This window comes from Entamoeba histolytica, genomic scaffold, assembly GCF_000208925.1.
Source record: "Entamoeba histolytica HM-1:IMSS scf_1104750517061 genomic scaffold, whole genome shotgun sequence".
NCBI lineage: Eukaryota > Evosea > Mastigamoebida > Endamoebidae > Entamoeba > Entamoeba histolytica.
Genome location: NW_001914867.1, coordinates 89,837 through 111,760, shown reverse-complemented (window position 1 = coordinate 111,760; position 21,924 = coordinate 89,837). Strand labels below are relative to the sequence as shown.

General features: G+C 25.7%; 10 protein-coding genes across 10 annotated transcripts in view, besides 1 other annotated feature; 6 read left to right on the top strand and 4 right to left on the bottom strand.

Moving 5' to 3' along the window:
* Positions 1 to 32, top strand: part of EHI_049770 (mitotic chromosome and X-chromosome-associated protein, putative) — a gene marked incomplete at both ends in the record, with an annotated part of 3,456 nt that extends 3,424 nt beyond the window's left edge. The window contains one exon of the mRNA XM_652093.2: positions 1 to 32. This exon is cut by the window's left edge and continues 3,424 nt beyond it. Within this exon, the coding sequence (XP_657185.2) occupies positions 1 to 32 (32 nt within the window).
* Positions 33 to 499: 467 nt separating this feature from the next.
* EHI_049760 (uncharacterized protein) lies at positions 500 to 1,996 on the bottom strand (the record flags this gene model as incomplete). Its single annotated transcript, XM_644569.2, has 1 exon — positions 500 to 1,996. One exon carries the CDS (start codon positions 1,994 to 1,996, stop codon positions 500 to 502), a length of 1,497 nt encoding a protein of 498 aa, XP_649661.2.
* Positions 1,997 to 2,985: 989 nt separating this feature from the next.
* Positions 2,986 to 4,675, bottom strand: EHI_049750 (uncharacterized protein; the record flags this gene model as incomplete). The annotated part of the gene is made up of 2 exons (XM_652045.2): positions 2,986 to 4,449; positions 4,505 to 4,675. The coding sequence occupies 2 exons, from the start codon at positions 4,673 to 4,675 to the stop codon at positions 2,986 to 2,988; spliced, it is 1,635 nt and encodes a 544-aa protein (XP_657137.1).
* A 136-nt stretch (positions 4,676 to 4,811) lies between these two features.
* On the top strand, positions 4,812 to 5,846 carry EHI_049740 (ubiquitin-conjugating enzyme family protein; the record flags this gene model as incomplete). Its single annotated transcript, XM_652073.1, has 1 exon — positions 4,812 to 5,846. The coding sequence occupies one exon, from the start codon at positions 4,812 to 4,814 to the stop codon at positions 5,844 to 5,846; it is 1,035 nt and encodes a 344-aa protein (XP_657165.1).
* A 146-nt stretch (positions 5,847 to 5,992) lies between these two features.
* EHI_049730 (uncharacterized protein) lies at positions 5,993 to 7,129 on the top strand (the record flags this gene model as incomplete). The annotated part of the gene is made up of 1 exon (XM_652047.2): positions 5,993 to 7,129. The coding sequence occupies one exon, from the start codon at positions 5,993 to 5,995 to the stop codon at positions 7,127 to 7,129; it is 1,137 nt and encodes a 378-aa protein (XP_657139.2).
* A 260-nt stretch (positions 7,130 to 7,389) lies between these two features.
* EHI_049720 (uncharacterized protein) lies at positions 7,390 to 8,540 on the top strand (the record flags this gene model as incomplete). The annotated part of the gene is made up of 1 exon (XM_652048.2): positions 7,390 to 8,540. The coding sequence occupies one exon, from the start codon at positions 7,390 to 7,392 to the stop codon at positions 8,491 to 8,493; it is 1,104 nt and encodes a 367-aa protein (XP_657140.1). The 3' UTR covers positions 8,494 to 8,540.
* Positions 8,541 to 8,644: 104 nt separating this feature from the next.
* Positions 8,645 to 10,144, top strand: EHI_049710 (uncharacterized protein; the record flags this gene model as incomplete). Its single annotated transcript, XM_652049.2, has 1 exon — positions 8,645 to 10,144. One exon carries the CDS (start codon positions 8,645 to 8,647, stop codon positions 10,142 to 10,144), a length of 1,500 nt encoding a protein of 499 aa, XP_657141.2.
* Positions 10,145 to 11,121: 977 nt separating this feature from the next.
* Positions 11,122 to 12,435, bottom strand: EHI_049700 (beta-amylase, putative; the record flags this gene model as incomplete). Its single annotated transcript, XM_001913395.1, has 1 exon — positions 11,122 to 12,435. One exon carries the CDS (start codon positions 12,433 to 12,435, stop codon positions 11,122 to 11,124), a length of 1,314 nt encoding a protein of 437 aa, XP_001913430.1.
* Positions 12,436 to 12,612: 177 nt separating this feature from the next.
* Positions 12,613 to 16,580: a repeat region.
* A 527-nt stretch (positions 16,581 to 17,107) lies between these two features.
* EHI_049690 (galactose-specific adhesin light subunit, putative) lies at positions 17,108 to 18,004 on the top strand (the record flags this gene model as incomplete). The annotated part of the gene is made up of 1 exon (XM_001913394.1): positions 17,108 to 18,004. One exon carries the CDS (start codon positions 17,108 to 17,110, stop codon positions 17,972 to 17,974), a length of 867 nt encoding a protein of 288 aa, XP_001913429.1. The 3' UTR covers positions 17,975 to 18,004.
* A 771-nt stretch (positions 18,005 to 18,775) lies between these two features.
* EHI_049680 (uncharacterized protein) lies at positions 18,776 to 21,505 on the bottom strand (the record flags this gene model as incomplete). Its single annotated transcript, XM_652055.2, has 1 exon — positions 18,776 to 21,505. The coding sequence occupies one exon, from the start codon at positions 21,503 to 21,505 to the stop codon at positions 18,776 to 18,778; it is 2,730 nt and encodes a 909-aa protein (XP_657147.2).
* Positions 21,506 to 21,924: the final 419 nt, after the last annotated feature.

Below are 21,924 nucleotides of genomic sequence, written 5' to 3'. Positions count from 1 at the left end.
TATTAAATTACTGTTCTTTTATGCTTCAATAAGTCTTATTAAAATAGTCTAATGCCAGACATATGGATTTGTAAATCATAATCATTTTAATATTTAACAAAATGAGTTGGAACTAATTCAATAAATAATTCAATCAATGATGCTATGTTAATAAACAAGGAAAAAGAATTGATTGAATGAATGAATAACTTTTCTTTTGAAGAATGAGGATTAAATGAAGATGTACAATGAGTTAGTAGTTCGATATGAATTTGATACTATCCTATTTAATGATGAAGGTATATAATAATTATTCATTAAAACTAACTCATAAGAGACGAATAATTTCATACTGATTCATTCATTTTCACATAATAAAATTGGTCATAAACAAAAGAGGTTCTTATTTGGTTTATTGTTTTAATTATAAAGAAGAATTGATGTTATTTGGAGTGCTAATCATTTGGTTCATCGTCTGATGTTCTTTTAAAAAGACAAATGATAAAACATTAAAACTATCTCAAAGAATAAATTGAGTAATGTACTTATCATTAGTCTCGTAGTCAATATCTCTATTTTCATCTTCACACCTTTTAAACATAGTGCATATTGTTTGACAATTGTGGTTTGCAATAAAAATGTTTTTTACTGTATCAAACTCATCAGAATATTGAATGAAATAATATTTACTTGGTTTACTATGAATAACTTCTGCTTTAATTATCGTATATTCATTATTTGTTAGTATAACAAATACATTTTTCATAATCATCAAATCACTAATACTTTCTGTGGTTTGACACCACAGAAAATGGTTGAATGCTTCTATACTTAAAATACCTCCAGAAACATCCATATTTTTTATTCCTGACGTATCTCTAATTCCACTTCCTTCCTCATTGATTGCTTGAATCAATTGTGTTTCTGCTTCTTCATGATAGATTTCAATTATCATTTTTTCTTTTTTATCAATGAAAGCTTTCACTTCTTTAAGTAGGAATATGTCTCCTTGAATCATTTGATTTGTTACAACAAACATCTGACTTCCTTCACACTTCACTCGTTTCATTCGATGTACCTTCTCGTCTTTAAGTTGATTATTATACATGTCAACATATTTATTGTATTGTTCTGATGCTTTGACTAATAGTCCAATGGAGTCAAGATAATCCAAATAACTTTCATTATAAAAATATTCACTTTTTTTGTATTGTTTGATTATAATAGGAATGTCATTGTTATCAACCTTCAGATTTCCTTTGATAGCAATTCTTTTTCCTTTATCACTGATAATGTTCTTCATTGTAACTTGACATGGTGTAACTTTGTATTGTTTTGTTCTACTTGCAAATATTCTCATCTTCTCATATTCCTCAAATATTGGAGTGATAAGAACTCCTTCGAGGTTTGTAACTTCCTCCATATAATTTCCTAGTGTGTATGATGAGGGAATTAGTCCATTTTGAAGTATGGCTAAATCATTATAATTTAGCATTACAAATGGATCATCATAGTGTTTAGTAGGAGAAATGCATTGGAAAATAAAATATGGTTTTTGATTGAGATTGTTAATGATAGTGTTTTTCATTTGATCGTTAATTTCATAATGATAGGAGTATTGCAATACTAAATCACATTTAGGGGGTATTTTTGTTAGTGTAAATTGAATAGTTGGAAAAATGTAACTAAAGAACCTTTGTTCTGGATAAACTTGAATGCTTTGTTTTATTATTTCAATAAAATTATCAAATGACTTTCCTTGACAAATTATTTTTTCTGTTTGTTTCTCTTGATATGTCATGAGAGTATAACTTGACTCTTTACCAATTCCTTTCAAATACAAATCAATTAGTTCAAGTTGTTTACTAATTGTTTCTCCCATACTAACTATTTTTTCATGTTGTTGTAGAATGACAAGGATTTCTGTTGGTTTTGTAGTTCTAATATAATCAACTAATTTTCTTGTTCTTGACATTGCTTCATCGTTATCAGTGAATTCTGTGATTGATTTAATCATTATAATTCTTTTTTCACTCTCACTTAACTCTTCAAAACTAACTTTTTTAGAATTAATTGTAGTGCTACTTTGAATCATGTATTTTTCTTATTTCGATTTTTTAGTTCTTTTTTTCTTTTATTACTCAATCAGATTTATTGAATCATTTTCATTCAGTATTTCTTTGTATTTGTTTTATATCTATAACTTATTTATTTATTCGTTTTTTGTTATTTTCACTTGAATTGTATTGATTTGTTGAATTAATTCACTATGTTTTGAGTTTCATAACTGATAAACAAAAACATTTACTCATCATCTAATAACTCATAAACACATACAAACTGTTGTTGTAATTTATTGTCATTGTTTTTTTGTTGAACATACTTAGTTTTGTATTTTGATACTAGCCAAAATAGACTATGTAATATGTCATATTCATTAAAATTTATAATGTTAACTGATATACAATTTAATACAACAAAGTTACTATGTAATTACTATTCAAGTTAACAAGAATTTTGAAAATCTTCATTCAATGAAGACATTAATTTATATTTCATAAGTGAATGAATGAAACAAACGTTTATGATTCTAATAAATGATTAAAAGTGTAATTAATAATGATAAATATCACTTCAAATCTAATTTAATTAAACACCATACAAAATAAATAAAATTGAACATTGTCAAACAATTAATTTGAATATTCAATTAACAAGTAAATGAAATGTGAATAGAAAGATGGAATAACCAAGTATGTTATAGACTAAAAAGTTAATTTTTGATTTATTCAGAATAATACAATTAAAATAACTGTAAAACAAAAAAAGACACACAAATTTCATTCGATTGTAATGAAAATAAGAGAGTTACTATTAACAAGTATTTTATAATGTCTCATATAGAAACAGTTGATGAAATACAAATCAAAACAATAAGATAAGATAAGAAATAAAAAATAAAATAAAAATATCATTAAACCATAAAATGAAAGATATAATAAATTATTAATCATCTTTTTGTTTTAATAAATGAGTACTTGCATTTAAAGTAAACATATAATCAGCATATCGAGTGTAGAATATTTGAGAAATGTATTTTCCTCTTTTTATTTTTTGTGCAGTAGTTAGTTTATTATGGTCTCTAACTCCAAAAAATTTCAAAATTGAATTGAAAATCAAAGGAATTGGAATAAAATGATTCAACAAACTGAATGCAGAAACAATAACAATACAAACAGGGAAGAAATCATTGAAACTATTTTGACCAAAGAATGGAATATCTTCCATTGAAGACATTACTGATTGAAAAGCAGTTTGTGTCCCATTGAAATGAACGCCATCAAATTTGATCATATGAAGAATATTTAATGCTAAAGGTGCACATAAACGACATAAATATGCTGCAGAAAAAAGCATTGACCCAGGATCAGATAAACGATTATTAAATAATTGATAATAATCAAATAATTTCATTGATATTAATGTTTGATAAACACACCAAGCAATATAAATAACAAAAACAGTAATTACAATAAGTAAAAGAAATGCAGATGATTCAATTGATTGAATAATGTAATAAAGAGGAGATAATATAGGGAGATTGAATGGAAGTAATAATTCACTTGAAAAGACTGTTAAAGAATAAATAATAAATAAAATTAATGCAATGACTGAAACTATTTTTTTGATTACATTGAAATAAATTCTTTGAAATAAAGGAGCTTTTTTATTATTAATACTTTCATATTTTAATACTTGATCTACATTACTATGTAATGTGTAAAATATTTGTTTAACTTTTAATTGTTGAAATTGAATATTTGCATGTAATTCACTAAGATTTTCATATGACTTAACAAAGTCTCTTGATGGTTCTGTTGCTTCATAACGTTTTGGGTCAATTTCATTTATAATTATAAGAACACATTTCCTCATTGGGTCAGTAATTGGAATAATTTCATCTGCTTTCTTAACAAGAGTAATAAGTTCTGATAATATTCCTTCCTCTTCTTCATGTTCTTCTGTAAGATCATTAATTTCAGAATATAATGAATTTAAATAATGTTTTGATGATATGTTCTTAATTAATCGAGCTGGAACAGCTACAATACCATACCCCATCATTCCAATAACCATAATTAATCCCCATGCATTTGCTGCTGCAATAGCAATACCTAACCAATCTCCATTTTCATTCCAAATTAAGAATAATATCAAAAATACTCCACAAACAAATCCTACAACCAAATAAAATATTATATTTTCACGTAATGATGTTTTTATTCGTTCTAATACATGAAAATCTCCTGCTGAACAATATGATTGTAAAAATGGAATGGCTGTCCAACATAATATGGTTGTTCCCCAATATAATAAATTCCATAATACAACTAAAGTTTTTTTATCAACATATGTAAATGGCTCATCACAAACTTTATTTTGTTGTTCCACGCATTTATCAAATAAAGACTACATTAGATGAATGAATATTAATTAATAATAATTTAAATGAAATAAATCAAACTGATGAAATATCAATTGGTAATAAAATAGGAATAGCAAATGACATTCCCCAACCAAGAAAAACAAAGAATGTTACATACCATTTTGTTTTCAATGGATCAATAAATTGAAACATTAACAATAAAATAATAATAGAGAGAATTGCCACTAATAAAACAAGAATAACCCACATTCTTTTGTAATAAAAAAATAACACAATTTTAATTAGTTCTTTAACAATTTTATTTTTTAAAACAAAAAAAAAAAGGAAATTTATAAAAAAAATGTTAAACTAACAAATTAGAAAAAAAAACATAAAAATAATAACAATGCAACAAACCAGTAATTTGAATAGTGTTAAACGACTTCAAAGAGAATATGCTGCTTTCTTAAAATCACCACCACCAGACATGACTATTTATTTGATTGAATCATCTGTGCATGAATGTCATTTTAGTTTCAAAGGACAAAGTGAAACAGACTTTGCTGAAGGAATATATCATGGTAAATTTGTTTTCCCTTATGACTATCCAAAAAATCCACCTGAAGTATATTTCTTTACTCCAAATGGTAGATTTGCTATTAACACAAAAATATGTCTTTCTATTACTTCATTTCATCCAGAAACATGGACTCCTGTTTGGAGTATCTCTTCAATGCTTGAAGCAATTCGAGCATTTATGTTAACCCCTGCAGCAGGTGCTGTTGGTGGGTTAGAAACTTGTTCAGATATAAAAAAAGAATTTGCTATAAAATCACAATATTACACTTGTCCTATTTGTGGTGCAAATCACCAAGAATTAAAGAAAGTATTTATGCTAGAAAATGAAAGTGGTAAAAAGAATTCAACTGAAAGTGTTGAATATCAATCAAAAACGAGTACTACTTCTAAAGAAGTACTATCCAAATTGTCAGACTCTGATAAGATTGAACATAAATTAGAAAATGTAGAAAAAGATAATGAAATAATCACCGAAAAAGAAAATAATAATAATCAAAATCAAGAGATTATGAAAGAAGAAAGTAATGTAATAACTCAAAATGAAATAAATAGTGAAAGTAAGGAGGAATTACTTACAAAATTAGAAGATGAAATTGTAAAAGACACAAAAGAAAAAGAAGAAGAAATTACTCAAGAAGATGATGTTTTAACAATTTTAAAAAAAAGACAAGAAGCAGAAAAAGAGAAAATAAAACATTTTCTTGAACATGAAGAAGAAACAAAAGAAGAAAATAAAAGAAATGAACAATATGCAGTTATTGATGAAACAATTAATATAATCCTCTACTTATCAATATTTTTGGTAATTCTGATGGTATTAAATTTACTTAAAATAAAAATAATTATGTACTTTCTAAATTAAAGGAATTTTATTTAACTAATAGAAGGTTTTGTGTTTCTTATTTGTCAATTAACTTCTTTTTTATATCTAATTAAATAAATGAAAAGAATAGAAGATGACAGTAAAATTAAAACTTAAAATTATCAGTAATTTCTATCATAAATTAGATGATTAGTGATTGGACTTTCTCTTATAGAATTGGGTCTGATGAAAGTACATATCAATATATGTCTTGTGTACCTGGATTATTAAGAAATAAAATACTTCTTGTTCCAAATAATAATAAACAAAATCAAACACTCTTTGAAATGATTGAACCAGATGTACTTTCTCAAACATGTTGTATTTCTGTTAGTTCAATACTTGGAGTTCCATGTATAGGTAAAAATATGCGACTAACATATGAACGAACTTATCCATTCAAACTTACTATTACAGAAAAAGAAAAAGGATGTACAAGATGGCAATTAAAGAATGGAATTTTATATGCTTATTTGCAAGAAGAAAAAGGAATATACCCAAAAAAAGATGAAGAACCTTTTGGTCAAGTTGGTCTTATTTGTATTAAAAACCAAAATTATTTTTGTATTAATACACCTTTATTATTTAGTAAAATGAGTCTTTCTAAAGAAATAACATTAACTAGTCAACTCTTTGGTAAAGATTACTTTTATCTCTGTTTATTAAATGAAATACCAAATAAAGATATTATTCCAGGAACTCCATTTTTTAGGGTTATACTTCATTGTAAAAAACAACGAAGAAGTGTTATTAGTGTTCAAAGAAATGAAAATTGTGAACCAATCATTAGATTAATAGGAACGTATGACTCTACAGCAAAATTAGTACATGGTAAATGGTATTTAGGATTATATGAAAATTCAATTGTTTGGGGAGATGAATCAGATTCAATTGTAATTAGACAAGACAAATATGGAAAATTAAATGTCTTAGAGAATGGAAAATGTGTTGGGTATGTTGAGTTAGGAGAAAAGAGAGATGATGAATCATATTATTTAGTTTGTGAGAGAAAAGAAAATATTCAATTTGTTGCACTTACTGCAATCATGATCATCACTGATGAAAAGAGAGATGGATTTATTTTTACAGATGGGTGTTGGTTAGATAATGAACAAAGATATAATATTTCTAAAGCACAAGAAATAGAAGAAGAATTTTTTAATAGTGAAGATATTGATCAAATAGATGAAGAATTAGATAAAGAAATTTGTATTACTGAAGATACTTCGCTTTCAAAAGATGACAGTGAGATAAAACTTCCTACAGAAGAAGAAATAGTGTGAAACATCATTAATATATTCATAGTTTATAGTAAATTTATAATAAAAAATATTATTTTAAACTATCGTTATTTTACGTTCATTCTTCATTTGAAACTAAGGAAGCTGCAAAAAATAAATAACAAAGAATTTTATTATTATTTTTCTATTTTTAGAGACATAAAAAATATAATACAAATATAGTAAAAATTACTTCATTTCTTTTTAACTTATTAGAAAATAAAAAGAGAGAAAAACAAAAATGAAACAACCTTTTATAATTGATGTTTCCGCTTATTGATACCACAAACCAACATTATTCTCTATTTAATCAAAGAAAAACCCAATTCAATAAACAACCAATTAGATATACTCAATTCTCTCCAATAAGTTCAGAACATCAATACGAATCAATGTTAGAACCAAATCTTAATGATGTTGTTCAACCTCAAACATGTCATTTTAGACCTATTACAATGGATAGTCCACACCAATTATCTATAAGTCAAAACACACAAATACAACTTCCTAATGAAGAAACTATGTCATGTCGTATTTCTTCTGGACTTGGTTCTATACAACTTCCAGTTGTTAATCAAACTTATAATTATTCCAGTGAAATCAGTCATATAACAAATACATCTTCACAACAACATCCATTACCTTTTCAAGATCAGGAAATGTCAGAAATAAAAATAGAGAGACAAGATACTCCTAATTTAAACGAAACTTCCCTTCAACCATCATTGCCTTCTAAACTTTATACTACACAACGTACTTCTATATCTCCAATGATTGAAAGAACATTATTTTCTCCTATTAATACTACGTCATTCTCAACTAAACCAATTAGTACTTTGGGACATCCTCGTCCATTTTCAGCAACAGGAGAGGTTGTACTTCAGCCAGTACACCGATCAATGTTTTCTCCAATTGCCCTTCCAAACCAGAATGAAATATTGCATGGAAGTCGACCACAAAGTGTTCCAGGTAATTATAACCAAAGTGAACTTACTGTTCCAAAGGATTTAGACGTTAAACGATATACAAAATATGAAGGAAAGAAAGAATTTCAGTCATATGAAGAAGCAATAAAATTCCTTACTGAATGGGCTGAAGGATGTGGAGTAGTTTTACGTAAAGGTAGTGGTAATAATAAAACAATGAAAGATGGAACTAAGAAGAAAGTAGTTCTTGTGTGTCAATGCAGTGGAAAGTATCGTAGTTGTTCAGGATCTCCTACTGAAGAGATTTGTTGTCAGACAAAAGGAATAAAGAAAAGAAGGTCAAAAAAGACTGAATGTCCATTTAGAATTAATTTAAATTATAGAACAAAAACAAGAACGTGGAATATTACTAAAATGATATTAGAACATAACCACATGTAATAGAATTATAATTATTAGAAGTGATTGTTAAGTAAAATAGTTTATTGTATTCTACTTTCTTATTTGTTTGTTTATTTGTTTTTTTTTTTATTTATTTCTTCTTTTTAAAAGTCTTTTTTAAAAACTCATATTTCTGATTTGAACTTATATCATGCAATTATTATCTACACAACATGAAATATTACCTTCTTCATTTGAAACTTATCAACAATATGAAAATGAAATGATTACTTTCTTAAATCAAAATGAAGTTTGTTTTAGTGTAAATAATTATAACAATGAAAGTCAATATTTAAATACTGAAAAACCTACAAGAGTATTAATTAATGGAATTTATGAAAGAATAAATGAAGAATGGAGGAATCAATATTTTGATTTGATTAAAACAATGGGAAAGCAATACCCTGAACAAAGTGATATTATTTTATTAAATATCTTTGCATTAATTCACCCCGAAATTAAAGCTATTATTCCAAAAAAATATTATATTGAAGTACCATTAAGTTTACAACAATTTATTGATAAATGTAAACTATTATATCCTAAAGGAAATATTGAAGGAAAGAAAGAACAATGGATATTGATGAATGAAAAGAAGGGATATGAGTGTAAAGAATTAAGTTCATTAATTAATCAATATTGGAAAGGATGTGTTATTGATATAGGAAGTGGAAAAGGTTATTTGATGGAAGAGCTTCAAAAGAAGGGAATTGAATGTATTGGTATTGAAGGAAAAGAAGAATATGTTAAAGCAATGAAAGATAGAAATCAAAAGGTTGCTAAAATAGAAAAGATTGAACCAAAGAAAGACGTCAAAGTCGCTAGTGAATATTTATCAAGTGATATTACATCAGAAGCATTCATGGAAATTGTTCAAAAATTAACTTCATCACAAGAATTTCTTATGACTTGTTTACATGCTTGTGGTAATCTCACTCCAACATTATTAAGACTTTCAATTAATATCCCTCAAATTAAAATGATTTGTGCTGTTGGTTGTTGTTATCATAAATTAACAGAAGAGATAGACAATTGGAAAACAAATCCACTTGAAAAGAAACAAACATATGTCAATGAAAAACAATATGGTTTTCCTATGAGTGAATTTGTCAAACAATCCATTCATTTCCATTTAGCACATTCTGAAATATCAACATTTGCTGATCCAATGAAAATGAGTAAAGATGACTTTATTAAAATGATGAAACAACAATCGTTCAAAGCAGTATTTGAATTTATTATGTATAAAACTCTTGGGTCACAAGAAGACCATCCAACTGGTAAAACAAAGAATGGTAGTTTTCATGAATATTTTGAAAGTGCTTTAAGGAATATTCAGAAACGAACTTCATTTACTTATAGAGACAAAACTTATAATGAGAGATTGATGACGTTCATTCAAGAATATTTAAACACAAAAGAACCAAACATGAATGTACAAAGTATCTTTAATCAACTAACAATAAATGGAATCTTAGTTGAACGAGCAGCATTTATTATCCTTGGTGCATTAATTGCACCAGTATTAGAATCATCAATTGTTGTTGATAGAGTTCTTTATCTCCAACAATATTGTAAACAAGTGAGTTGTCAAAGAGTATTTGATTCTTCCATCTCACCAAGGTGTTTTGCTTTGATAGCAAAGAAGTAACTAAGTTTTTGTTTTATATTTTCTTTGTATTTTATTCCGTTGTTTATAGTAACTTTTGAAAATGGGATTAGTACTTCAACACCATATAATTAAATATCTTATTATTTATCAACACATTATAATTGGAAGTTTTGTTTTAGTGTGTATTTTACAGCAATGAAAGAAATTATAGTTTTTTGAAACAATTATTCACTTTTCTTTTAAACCATCGTCTACTAAATGAAGAATTGTTTATCCTATTTCATATAATTATTCATTTCACAGACTATATACTATTAATATAATAAGGAATATTTTGTATCAATAACATACCTAATAATTCAAACATTTTTTGTAGATTGAATTTGATTGAAACTTTATTTTTAGAAATAAATGAGTCTTATGCTTTTTATTTTCTGTTCTACAAAATCTATTTTCCTAAGTGATGTTGAGAATATGGTATTAATGTGTTTGAGCAATTATTTTCTTTAATGTTTCATTGTCGTTTAATTGGTTACTTTCAACCGAATCAAAGAAAATGTTTATTAGTAAGAAAAATGTATTTTTGATTCAAGACAGTTATTCTGTTTCTCTGTGTGTTAATGTGAAAATGTCTTTTACTGAAAATGAACATGTTGTAATTCTAAGACGATTAATTTATTAAGAAATATTTTTGTTTATTGTATGAATATCATTCATTGTTATCTTCAAATCAAAGAAGAAATATACATAAATTGTGTAAGTTAATGTTTTGAATAAATTTGAAAGAATAAAATTAATATGTTGTACAAAATCTTATGTTTTATAAATCAACTACAATATTTATTATTTCATTCATCACAATTGATTTATCAATTCATAGTTTCAATACATTTCATTACCTTAATGTCATAATTCATTATGTTAATTTGAATTCAGTATTTCATTTAAAGTTTTTTAATGTAATTAATGAAAGTTAAACATGAAATGAAAGTTAAACATTATTAAATTAAGTTGTATTATTTCATTCTACTAACAAAATTAGTGAATTGTCCCCATGCATTTCCATCATCAAGAAGTCCTCTTGTCATTCTCAAGTATGTGAATGCTGTTAATCCATGTTGTTTACATTTATTGATGATTTGATTAAATCCATTAGTATTACATCCTCCATATCCACATAATTCAAGTGCGTTTTCTCCACATTTGCCAATTCCAACTGTTCCTGCTGCATTAAATGCTTGATCAACTAAATTAGCTGGTGATGACCCACAATTTCCATCAGTTCCACTCATTTCAAGACAGGTAAAGTCAAATCTAACATTATTATTTTTGAATGTATTAGAAAGTGTTTTGTATGCATCATTTCCATTTGAGTTGTAATATCCAGCTGTCATTTCAGCTGCATGTGATTGGTCATTATACCACCAATGAACTCCTGATATTTTACCTGCAAGTGCAAGTGTATTTCCAAATACATTTCTTGCTGCTGAAAGAACTTTATCTGTATGACTTAATAACAAGTCAAAATACCATTCTTGGAAGAATCGTCCATATTCACTTTGGTAGTTATCAAATCCATTTCCAAAGAATCCTGTTGATGAGGGTGGTTTAGAATTATAATTTCCTGCATTTGATGGTGATCCATTTCCCCATTCTGAATGTCCTTTATCTGTTGCTGCTTTTTTAAGTAATTCTTTTGACTTACCATCATTACATTGGAACTCTCCTACTCCACAATAACTCCACCTTGAAAGTGGATATGATGGATATCTAGTTTCTCCACATGGTCCCATACCAACTTGAATTTCATTAATTGTTCCATCATCAATATAACTTTGGAAGTTTTGTTTAAATGATGTCATAAAGTCTTTATAAATTTCAATTGGTGTTCTTCCTTCAAAAATAGATGAATCATCATATGCAAATGAAATATATTCATTATTAACATTATTTTCATTGTCTTTAAAGAACGCATCATTTGCTGCTCCTGCATTTCTTACCCATTGGGGAATTTCAATTGTTACTGAATCTCCTACATTTCCTCCACATTTATGGAATGACATAACTGCTTGGAATTTTAATCCTGCTTTTTTAACCATTTGAACTAATTCTTTATATCCATTCCAATTGTAATTTCTTGGTGATGTTTCTACAAGTCCCCACCAAACATCTGCCATAACACCAGCAACTCCTCCTGATTTAATTTTATTTAAGTCATTTTGAAGTTGTCCTTTATTATTAACTCCATTGGAATTGACTGTATCAAGTGGCATCATCAAATTGACTTCAGTTGCTAAAGCCAAAGTAACTACACTTAAGAAGAATATCATTATTTGAATAATTTCAGTTTTGTGTTGTTTAAATCATTGATTTTCATGAAAAACAATTTAATAATACTTTTCAATCAACTTTTCTTTTTGATGAATAAACTCTTTTAATCTTTCTTTTGAATTTTCTTTTCTCTTTTTCTTTCTTTTGAATTTTCTTCTAACTTTTCTTTTAGAGGCTTGCTGAGGAGAAGAAGAGGTTTACTAAAGGAGAGAAGAAGAGGCTGGTAGAAAAGGAAGAAGAAAACAGTAAAAAGAAAAAAAGAGTAAAAGAAATAGAAAAGAAAGTGGAGGAGGATATGAAAGAGAAAGAAGAAATGAAAAATGAAATAAAAGCAAAAGAATAAACCATTAAAAACTAACAAAAGATATTATGACATTAAAGAAGAAGCATGAGAAGGAGATAAGCACAAAAAAACCACGAGTGCGATAAAAAAGTATTTGAATTTCATGCTGAATCTGAGAGGAAAATGTATGAATTAAACAATCTATCATAATAATTATTATTCCTGAATGATAAATTATCTAAATTAGAAAATGAAAACACACAAGAAGAAAAAAAGAAAGATGAGATAAATGACAATATAACAGACTCATCTGAAACACAAATTGTGAATGATCTCACCCCCAATGTGGTAGTAGCTGATGAAATATCATCAAGTGAAGATGATCTTCCAAAAAAAAGAAAGTTAATGCAGAAATCCATTGAAGAAATGGATATTCAGCATAAGAATATCACCACATTAGAATTAGACAAACAAAAAAAACGGGGGAAGCAAACAGATAGAAAAGAAGAAATTTTAACACTTTATAAATGTTTTGCTTTAAAATTATTTGAAAGAAAATTAAGATGTCAACTTAAAGAAGAAATAATAGAAAGACTAATACAAGAATTTGGAATTAAAGTAAATGATATTAATGAATATAAAGAAATATTAAAGAAGACATTTAAAATAAAGAATGAAATTAAAAGAGAAATCAATAGAATAATGGAGGAAGAAATAATAAAACATCAATTGAAAGATAAAGAATTAAAAGAAATAATATCAAAAATGAACAAGAAAGAAGAAATAGAAGAATTTGAAGTAATGAAAATATTTAAAGAAGAAGAAATGAAAGAACAAGAAGATGTACAATTTATTAATTATTATTACAATAAGAAGAAAGTACATCAAATAATTAATATTATTAATAAAAATGAAATATTAATCAATACATTAGTTGATTATTATCACTATATTAAATCTGTAGCTTCCACTATTAACATTATTAATAAAAATAAACAAGAAAGAAGTGGAAAGAGAAGTATAGAAAGAATATTACAGTCAAAAATATGTAGATTGAGAGATTTACTTAATAATAAACAATATATGAAATTAAAAAGAATATTACATATTAAGAAATATGATATATATCATATTAAAATAAAAACAAATGAACAAATAAACTATTATAAATACCTCTGAAAGATGAAAATAATAGAAATAGAAGCAAGAAAGAATAATTGGAAAAGAATAAGATGGAATTATAAAATGATGAAATATTGGAAAATGCAACATTTAAATAAATCTAAAGAAGATGAATATCCAGATAATATCTCCACTATTAATTTCTGGAAAGGAATCTATGAAACGAATACTATTATAGATTATCTAAATATTAATTTATATGAAATATTAATTGAAAATATAATTAATAATAGAATGTCAATAATCACTCCCAATGAACTAGACTGTGCTATTAAATTCATTAATAATTTGAAAGTAAATTGAAAATGATAAAATACAAGGATTTTGGATTAAATATTTAGAATAACCAATGAAATATTTATTAAAATTATTTAATGAATGGTTAAACAATCCTAATGAAATACTTCTTCACTTTATTCAAGGAAGAACAATATTAGTATATAAGAAATGAGATAAATTAGACCCACAGAATTACAGACCAATAACGTGCTTAAATTGTTTGTTAAAAGTATATACATCAATATTAAAAATGAAAATAGAAAATCAATTGATGCTAAATCCAATTGAAAAACAACTATCATTAAATCAAATTGGATGTAAGAAATATACATATGCATCAAAAGAAGGATTATTATATAACACTATAATCCAACAATTATTATTAAAGGCTAAATTGAAGTTAGTAGAAACATATTATGACATATCCAAAGCATATGATAGCATTAATCATCAATTGATTAAACATTGTTTAATTTATTTTAATATCCCACTTGTAGTAATTAATAGTATATTATATATATTAAATAATACACATCTTAATTTATATTATAATCAATAAAGTGTGGGTATGATTAATGTAGAAAGAGGAATAATACAAATGACAGTTTATCTCCACTTTTATTTGTATTATCTATTGACATATTATCTAATCAATTAGATAAACAAATTAACAAATCAAATATTAAAATAAATGGAGAAGAAAAACAATTCCAGTTAAACCACATATTATATATGAATGATTTAAAGATAATAATTAATAATCTCGATGAAATGGAAAAAGCCCACAAATTAACTAAAGAAATATTTAATGCAATAGGATTAAAAATTAATATAGAAAAGATGGAGATAATGACTAATATTAATAGTCAAATAAATGGTGAATTAGCTGAACTACCAAGAGTAACTATTGACAATCATTATAAATATCTTGGTATAGAAATAGGAGATAAAGTAAATATTAACAAATATTGTACAAGAATATTAAATGATATATCTTCTATTTTATCATCATTAAACACTATGAAATATAGCAGCCTCATTACAATAAGAAAGATTAATAGTGATATAATCTCCAAATTAAGATATTTATTTAGTATTGTCCCATGGAAACTAGGAGAATTGGAGAAGGTAGATAAACAAATAAGAAATTCATTAATACAACTCCAATTATATAGTAGAAACATTCCCAAAAAGTAGATTATATATTAAAATAAATGAATTGGGATTAGGATTAATGTCAGCAAGAGATGAATGTGGTAAAGAATTATTAAGAATATATTTAAAATAAAAATATCAAATACAGAAATAGGAGAAATGATAGAAGCAATAAAAGAAAATCCAAATTGAATAATTAAAAGAATGAAGAAAGTATTTTGTAAGAAGATTAATTTTAATGAATTAATGAATGTAATAGAATTAAATGAAAGAAAGCACAATGTAAAGGAAATATTTGAATGGGTAAATAATGATTTAAATGATAGATATTTAAATGAATTGAAAGAAAAGAAATGTGGTGAATATATAAGATGTGCAAATGGCACTTTCAATGATAAAAAATTAACAGTAGCCACATGGAGGTCATTAAACATAAAAAGAAATGCATTCCTCCAAATAGTAAAGATACAAGAATGAGTAACTATGACAGGAAATATTAAATCTAAAATAATCCAAAATGATGCATTAAAATATTGTAAACATTGCCCTAACACTATTGCATCTATTAGTCATATCTTGTTATGATGTAATGAAGAAGAATCAAATATTAAAACATGAATATGTTTGTAAACAAATATATAAACAGATATTAATTACACATTTTAATGAATTTGATGCTATTGATTTTAATAATCATCATAAATGTATTAATAATGATAAAATTGTAATAACTTACAATAAAGATTTATTGGTTATTGATAATTCATTCAATGATAGAATACCAGATATATATTATCAAAATATGAAAGAAAAGAAATGATATATTATAGATGTTGCTATATGTCAAGATAATAATTTAGAATTAAATTATATTCATAAAATAAATAAGTATAAAGAATTACAAGAGAAATTAAGAAATAATAGAGAAATAATATATGTAGAAATAATACCTGTTATATTATCAATAAATGGATTAATACATAAAGAGTCAGCAAGAAGATTAAAATCACTGAAATTACAATTAGAATTTTCCAAAATCATACGAACAATAATTATAAAAAATATGAAAGACTTAATGTTTTACACATTCAATTCTGGCAGCACATTAGAAGAAAAACAATCTAATGCGAGCATGCTAGAAATGAACTCTATTACACCAATAGAGCATATTGAAGAAACTGAAATAATCACTTCTCAATATTCATAATATTCAATAGTGGATATATCTATTAATTGACTTTTTTTAATACAACAATTTATATTGTTTTAAATAACTTCATTTTTTCTTTTCTTCGTTCATTAAAAAAATCTTTTTTCTTTTTCTGTTAGGAGAATGTTGAAACGAAATATGTCCTTGTTCATGATCTAGGTGAAAGGAATTTATCTTGTTTTCTATTCAATTCTCATACAGAAGGAATAAATTCTAAAAAATAAATATTACTTCTGACGTTATTTTGTTTTATACTAAAAAATAGAATGAAATTATTTTTTTTTGTAATAAAAATTACATTACACTATCACTTACTCAATATTTTTTATTTTACTTACCTTAAATAAGTAATAATATATAATGTGTAAAATCATATTGCTAATTAATGCGATTTGACTAACTTTATATTCAATAATGACTCTTCTTTTAAAACAAAGTGATTTATCTTTTTTTAAAAAAATAGATTATTGAGTCTAATAGTTATTAGAATTAAAGTAGAATATGTTCTTCAAAAAAGTATTTAGATTATTCTTAAACGATAGAGACATCTAAAATATTGTCAATGATTATATTAATCTTATTGATAAGTTATTCATTTGGTAAAACCAATGATAATAGGGATCAATTTTCTCCAAATTATCCATATGGAAAACAAAACCAAGGTACAAAATTTAACACGTATTTTACGAGTGATGTTAACAGTTATCAGATTCAACAGTTTGCTGAGAGTGGAGTTTTCAGTGCAAATCAAGAGAATTATGTTCGTGCCAAGTGTAAAACATGTTGTAGAGTTATTTTTGCTTCTGATTATAATTACAAAACTGAAAAACAGTTTACTGATACAGATGATAAAAACGGAGATGATAGATATGTTATGGATATGGAATTTGATGATAAAAGATCAGTAAGATATGCAAATGGAGGTTATGAACAAAACATTTTATTAAGACCATTGAAACAAGGAAATGAACTTCAATTCTTTGAATTTGCACCATACAGAATGTACACAAGTTATGCAATTCCAAAAAGAGTACACGATATTAGAGCAGGAGCTTTTGAAGGACATTCACTTATTATTTGGTCCAAAAATCCACCATTATCAGATGCACCAGGTACTAAAAACCAACGTTTTGTTTATGTTCATCCTTATTCGACTGATTGGTATCCAGAATACCACTCCAAAGTTAAGTATAATAATAAGGGAAGAGTCGTTGAAAAAACTCTTGAATGGCCTACATATAAAAGACACTTCTATCTTCCTTATCGACTTGATGTTGACCTTTGTTATCAAGCAAGGAAAAAGAATGAAGCAAAAGAAAAATGGACTGGAAACAATCACCTTAATACAACAAGTATAAGTTATCAAATTATAGCATCAAAGTGTAATGCAACTGAACCAAGACAGGTTTTTATTCCAGTATTTGCATAACTTTTGGAAATTAAGTTATTTTTGTTTCATTTTGAATTATAAAAGAAAAATTCTTTTTATGCAAATTATTGATAAAAATAGAGTATTTACAATAGAATTATTGAAGATAATTCTATGGATAACGATGAAATAAAGATTAAAAGAATGTAGTAAAACATAGTAATAAATATAATGTGAAAACAATTATAGAATGATAAGAAGTTAAATTAGGATAGTATAAAGATTTATACTGATTTGCATCTATTTCATAATAAATTGAATTTGAATAAGACAAAGAATAAAGAGAATTTCATGAAAGAATTAAAAAAATTGTCAAATCATGAAGAGTTAAACATTCTAAAATTAAAAATACTTCATAAACAGAAATGAATAGACAATGAAGATTAATATTACATACTATAGTTCAATGTACAAACAAGACATCATAAAAATAATATAAAGAAGAAACAAAGTAATAATAATTCAGACAAACTAAGAATAATAAATTTTAAAACCCTTTTGTTGTTGTAATTCATAATTTCATTTAAACACTGTGTCGTTACAATACATAATTAACAAACACAAAAACAATAAATGAATAAACCAAAAAGTTAATAATGCAATATTGTAATAAATAAAGAGTATATATCAATTCAATAAAATAAATGCATCAAAAACCATAATATAAATATTAATTCGACTATGTCACATTCAAATAATTCAATCAAATTAATGAATAGTACCAAAAAAAAAACTATTTTGTATTAAATTTAAAGTAGTTTAAAATGATAATACAAAAAAAACCAAATAACTTTATTTCAATTAAAAGTTCCATTCAAATGGTTCAGGTGGTTTTGGATCATTGTTATTGGATAATAAGGCATCAGCAAGTGCTTTATGTTCTTCTGTCATTTCAATTCCTTGATCTTTAATAACTCCTGAATTTTCTTCTTCCATTTGAGGTTGAGTATCTTTCAAGATCAAAATACCTCTTCCTGGTTTTTTAACTCCAACAAATCTACTGCCTTTTATCTCAGTAATAAATTCAAGTTGACGAGGAGTGACTCTACTTCCATTTTGTAAAGTAACAAATGGTTGTATTTGAATTGGTTCTTCTTCCATTTTCTTTTCTTCTGGAATAATTTCATTTGTTATTTTTTCACTAATTAAAAGACTAGAAGACAAATTAAGTGATTGTCCAGCTTGTTTATTCCCATAAGATAATTTAGTTTGGTTCATTTTTGTATGTCCAGTTTTTGTTGGTGGTTTAGTCATTGGTAAATAATCAAATTGGTCTGATGGTGCATTAGAAATATATTGATATGACTCAACATACTTTAAATCTTCTGTAACCCCAATGATTGTTGTTGGAATAAATGACAATGAAAGACATAAAGTAAATGGATACCAATACCAATATTGGTTAAACAATACTAATCCTGCAACAGCTTTTAAATTAAATGTACCTAAATTATTGTACATTGAAATAGTACAATTTCTACCTCCAGCATTAACAATTCCTAATCCAAGAATACTTCCAAATTGAGTTAACATTCCTTCACCTTTAAATGATATTTTATTTTGTAAGTCTTTAATAAACTTTTCAACTTTGTCATTTTCTTTAATAGATGTTTCCATCAAAACCATTCCAAGTGCAATGGCAGCTCCTTGTTTGACAAAATCATTTGGATCTTTTAATAATGGCTCAAGTAATCCAATAACAGTACTATCATTTGATGCACATCCTGCAATACCTAATGCAAGTGCAGCTCCATATCTAACATGTGGATTATATGAATCAATTAATAATAAAATTGTTTTACATAACTCATCTAATCTCTTATTCAAAATAAATCCAAGCACTAATACTGCTGCTCTTTTAACTTCATCACTTCTATCTGTGACTGCAAAATGTAATAATTTACTAATAGCCTTTTCATTAGCAGTTCCACAATATGCTAACCCAATTGTATAAATTCCTCCATATCTTAATACATGATTAGCATCATTAACCATTAAATCTATAATTCCATCAGCTTTATCTTGCATTCCAAACATTACTAATCCTATTCCAACACTAGTTCCTCTAATAATTTTATCATGTTCTGTTTCATGACAATGTGTAAGCATTTCTTGTGCAACTTCTAAATTACCTGATCCCATCATTATTAATCCAAGGGATAATCCAGCTGTCATTCCTGCTACTGCACTATCATTATTAATTAATATTTCTTTAACTTCTTGATATAATTCATAATTTTCTGTAGCAATTCCAGCTAATCCAACTCCTAAACATGCTCCATGTTGAAGAACTTCATTTTTACTACTTTTTGATTGTTTTAAATCATCAGTTATTGTTGTTAAAATCTCTTTTCCATGTCCTCCAAAGATAAGTCCTAATGCATATAATCTTCCTGATTGTGCATAAACACTTTTTCCTCCTGTTCCATTTGCTGTATATGGTGACATTAAATTAAGTGCTTCATTTTCTCTTCCTTTAAATAAAACTCCAAGAGAAGCTGTAGTAGCAAATTTTCCCCAATTACTTGCATTAATAATCCAATCATTATTATCTTTTAAAAACATAATATTAGTTGTTCCATAATGCATAAATGCATTAGCATATAATACTGCTGTTTGAATTACACTACTTTTAATACAATTTGATGATTTAATATTATTCAATAATAAATTATCAGTTTTATCTCTAGAGAATAAAAAGTCTAAATACAACTTCTCTTGGATTTTTCCATCAATATATTTATGATACTTCTCTGGTAATTTACTTATTAATTCTTCTCTAAATTTTTGTGGAATTCCTTCATAATCAAGTAATACTTGCATTTTCATTTCTTCACTTAATTGGTTAAACATTTTCATAAACCCATCTCCATCATTCTTTTTTACCCAACATTCACTGATACTTTCTAAATCAATTTGACTATTTTCATTAAGACTTTCTGAAACAATTTCCATAACTTCATTCTTTAATGAATAATCAACACTTGAACTGTTAGTTATCTTCTTAAGATATTCTATTATTTCATCTTTCTCTTTAGTTTTTCCTAATATCTCTTTAATTACATCAACTCTTCTACAATCTAATGCAATTCCAATCGTTAGATATTCTTCTTCTTTCTCAATAGCCTCTTTAAAGAATTTATTCATTTTATCTTCCATTAATTTATCAACTTCTTTCTTTTGTCTACGTTCTTTAATATACATATCTATTAAGTGTGTAATCATTTTTACACTATAATTATCATTTCCTTCAAATTTGAATAATTCATCTGCCTTTAATGCATAATTAACAGCTTCATCATAACTTTCAATGTAAAAATATGACTTACTAATAACAAGGTATGCATATTGTTTTCCTATTCCTTCTATTGTTTCGCTTAATTCAATCAATTTAGGAAGTTCTTCTGAAATTTCTGCCCAATGTGTTGTAATAACAGCATTAATTTCTTTCAGTGTTTGTGTTTTAATTTCATTGTCATTGCCATATAGGTTTTGAATCAATTGATCAATTTGCTGTTGAGATAAACTCATGTCAGTTTTTTATTTTTTTGTCATTTTCTTTTAAGTTCTTATGAAGTTTTTATTTTTTTATTTTTTATTATTGTTATTCATATTTTTTGTTATTTTTTCTTTCATTAATAATAAATAAACGTTTGGGTGTATGTCTTATTATACTAATAGTAAATAAACAGTAACGAGTAGTATTTTAATAAATATATTATAGTATAAAAGGAGAAATAATTCAAATAAAAATAATATGTTATGAATAATTAAGAGTTTATTGTAAAATCATATGAGCAACAGCAAGAGAGTTATTAATCAATAAGGATAGTTTGTAGTTATAAACAATGTTTTGTACGAGCAATTTTAATATCACTGAATATAATTGCAACACTCAAAATGATGAAGAAGATACACACATTACTCTTAATAATAATCAACAAAGAGTT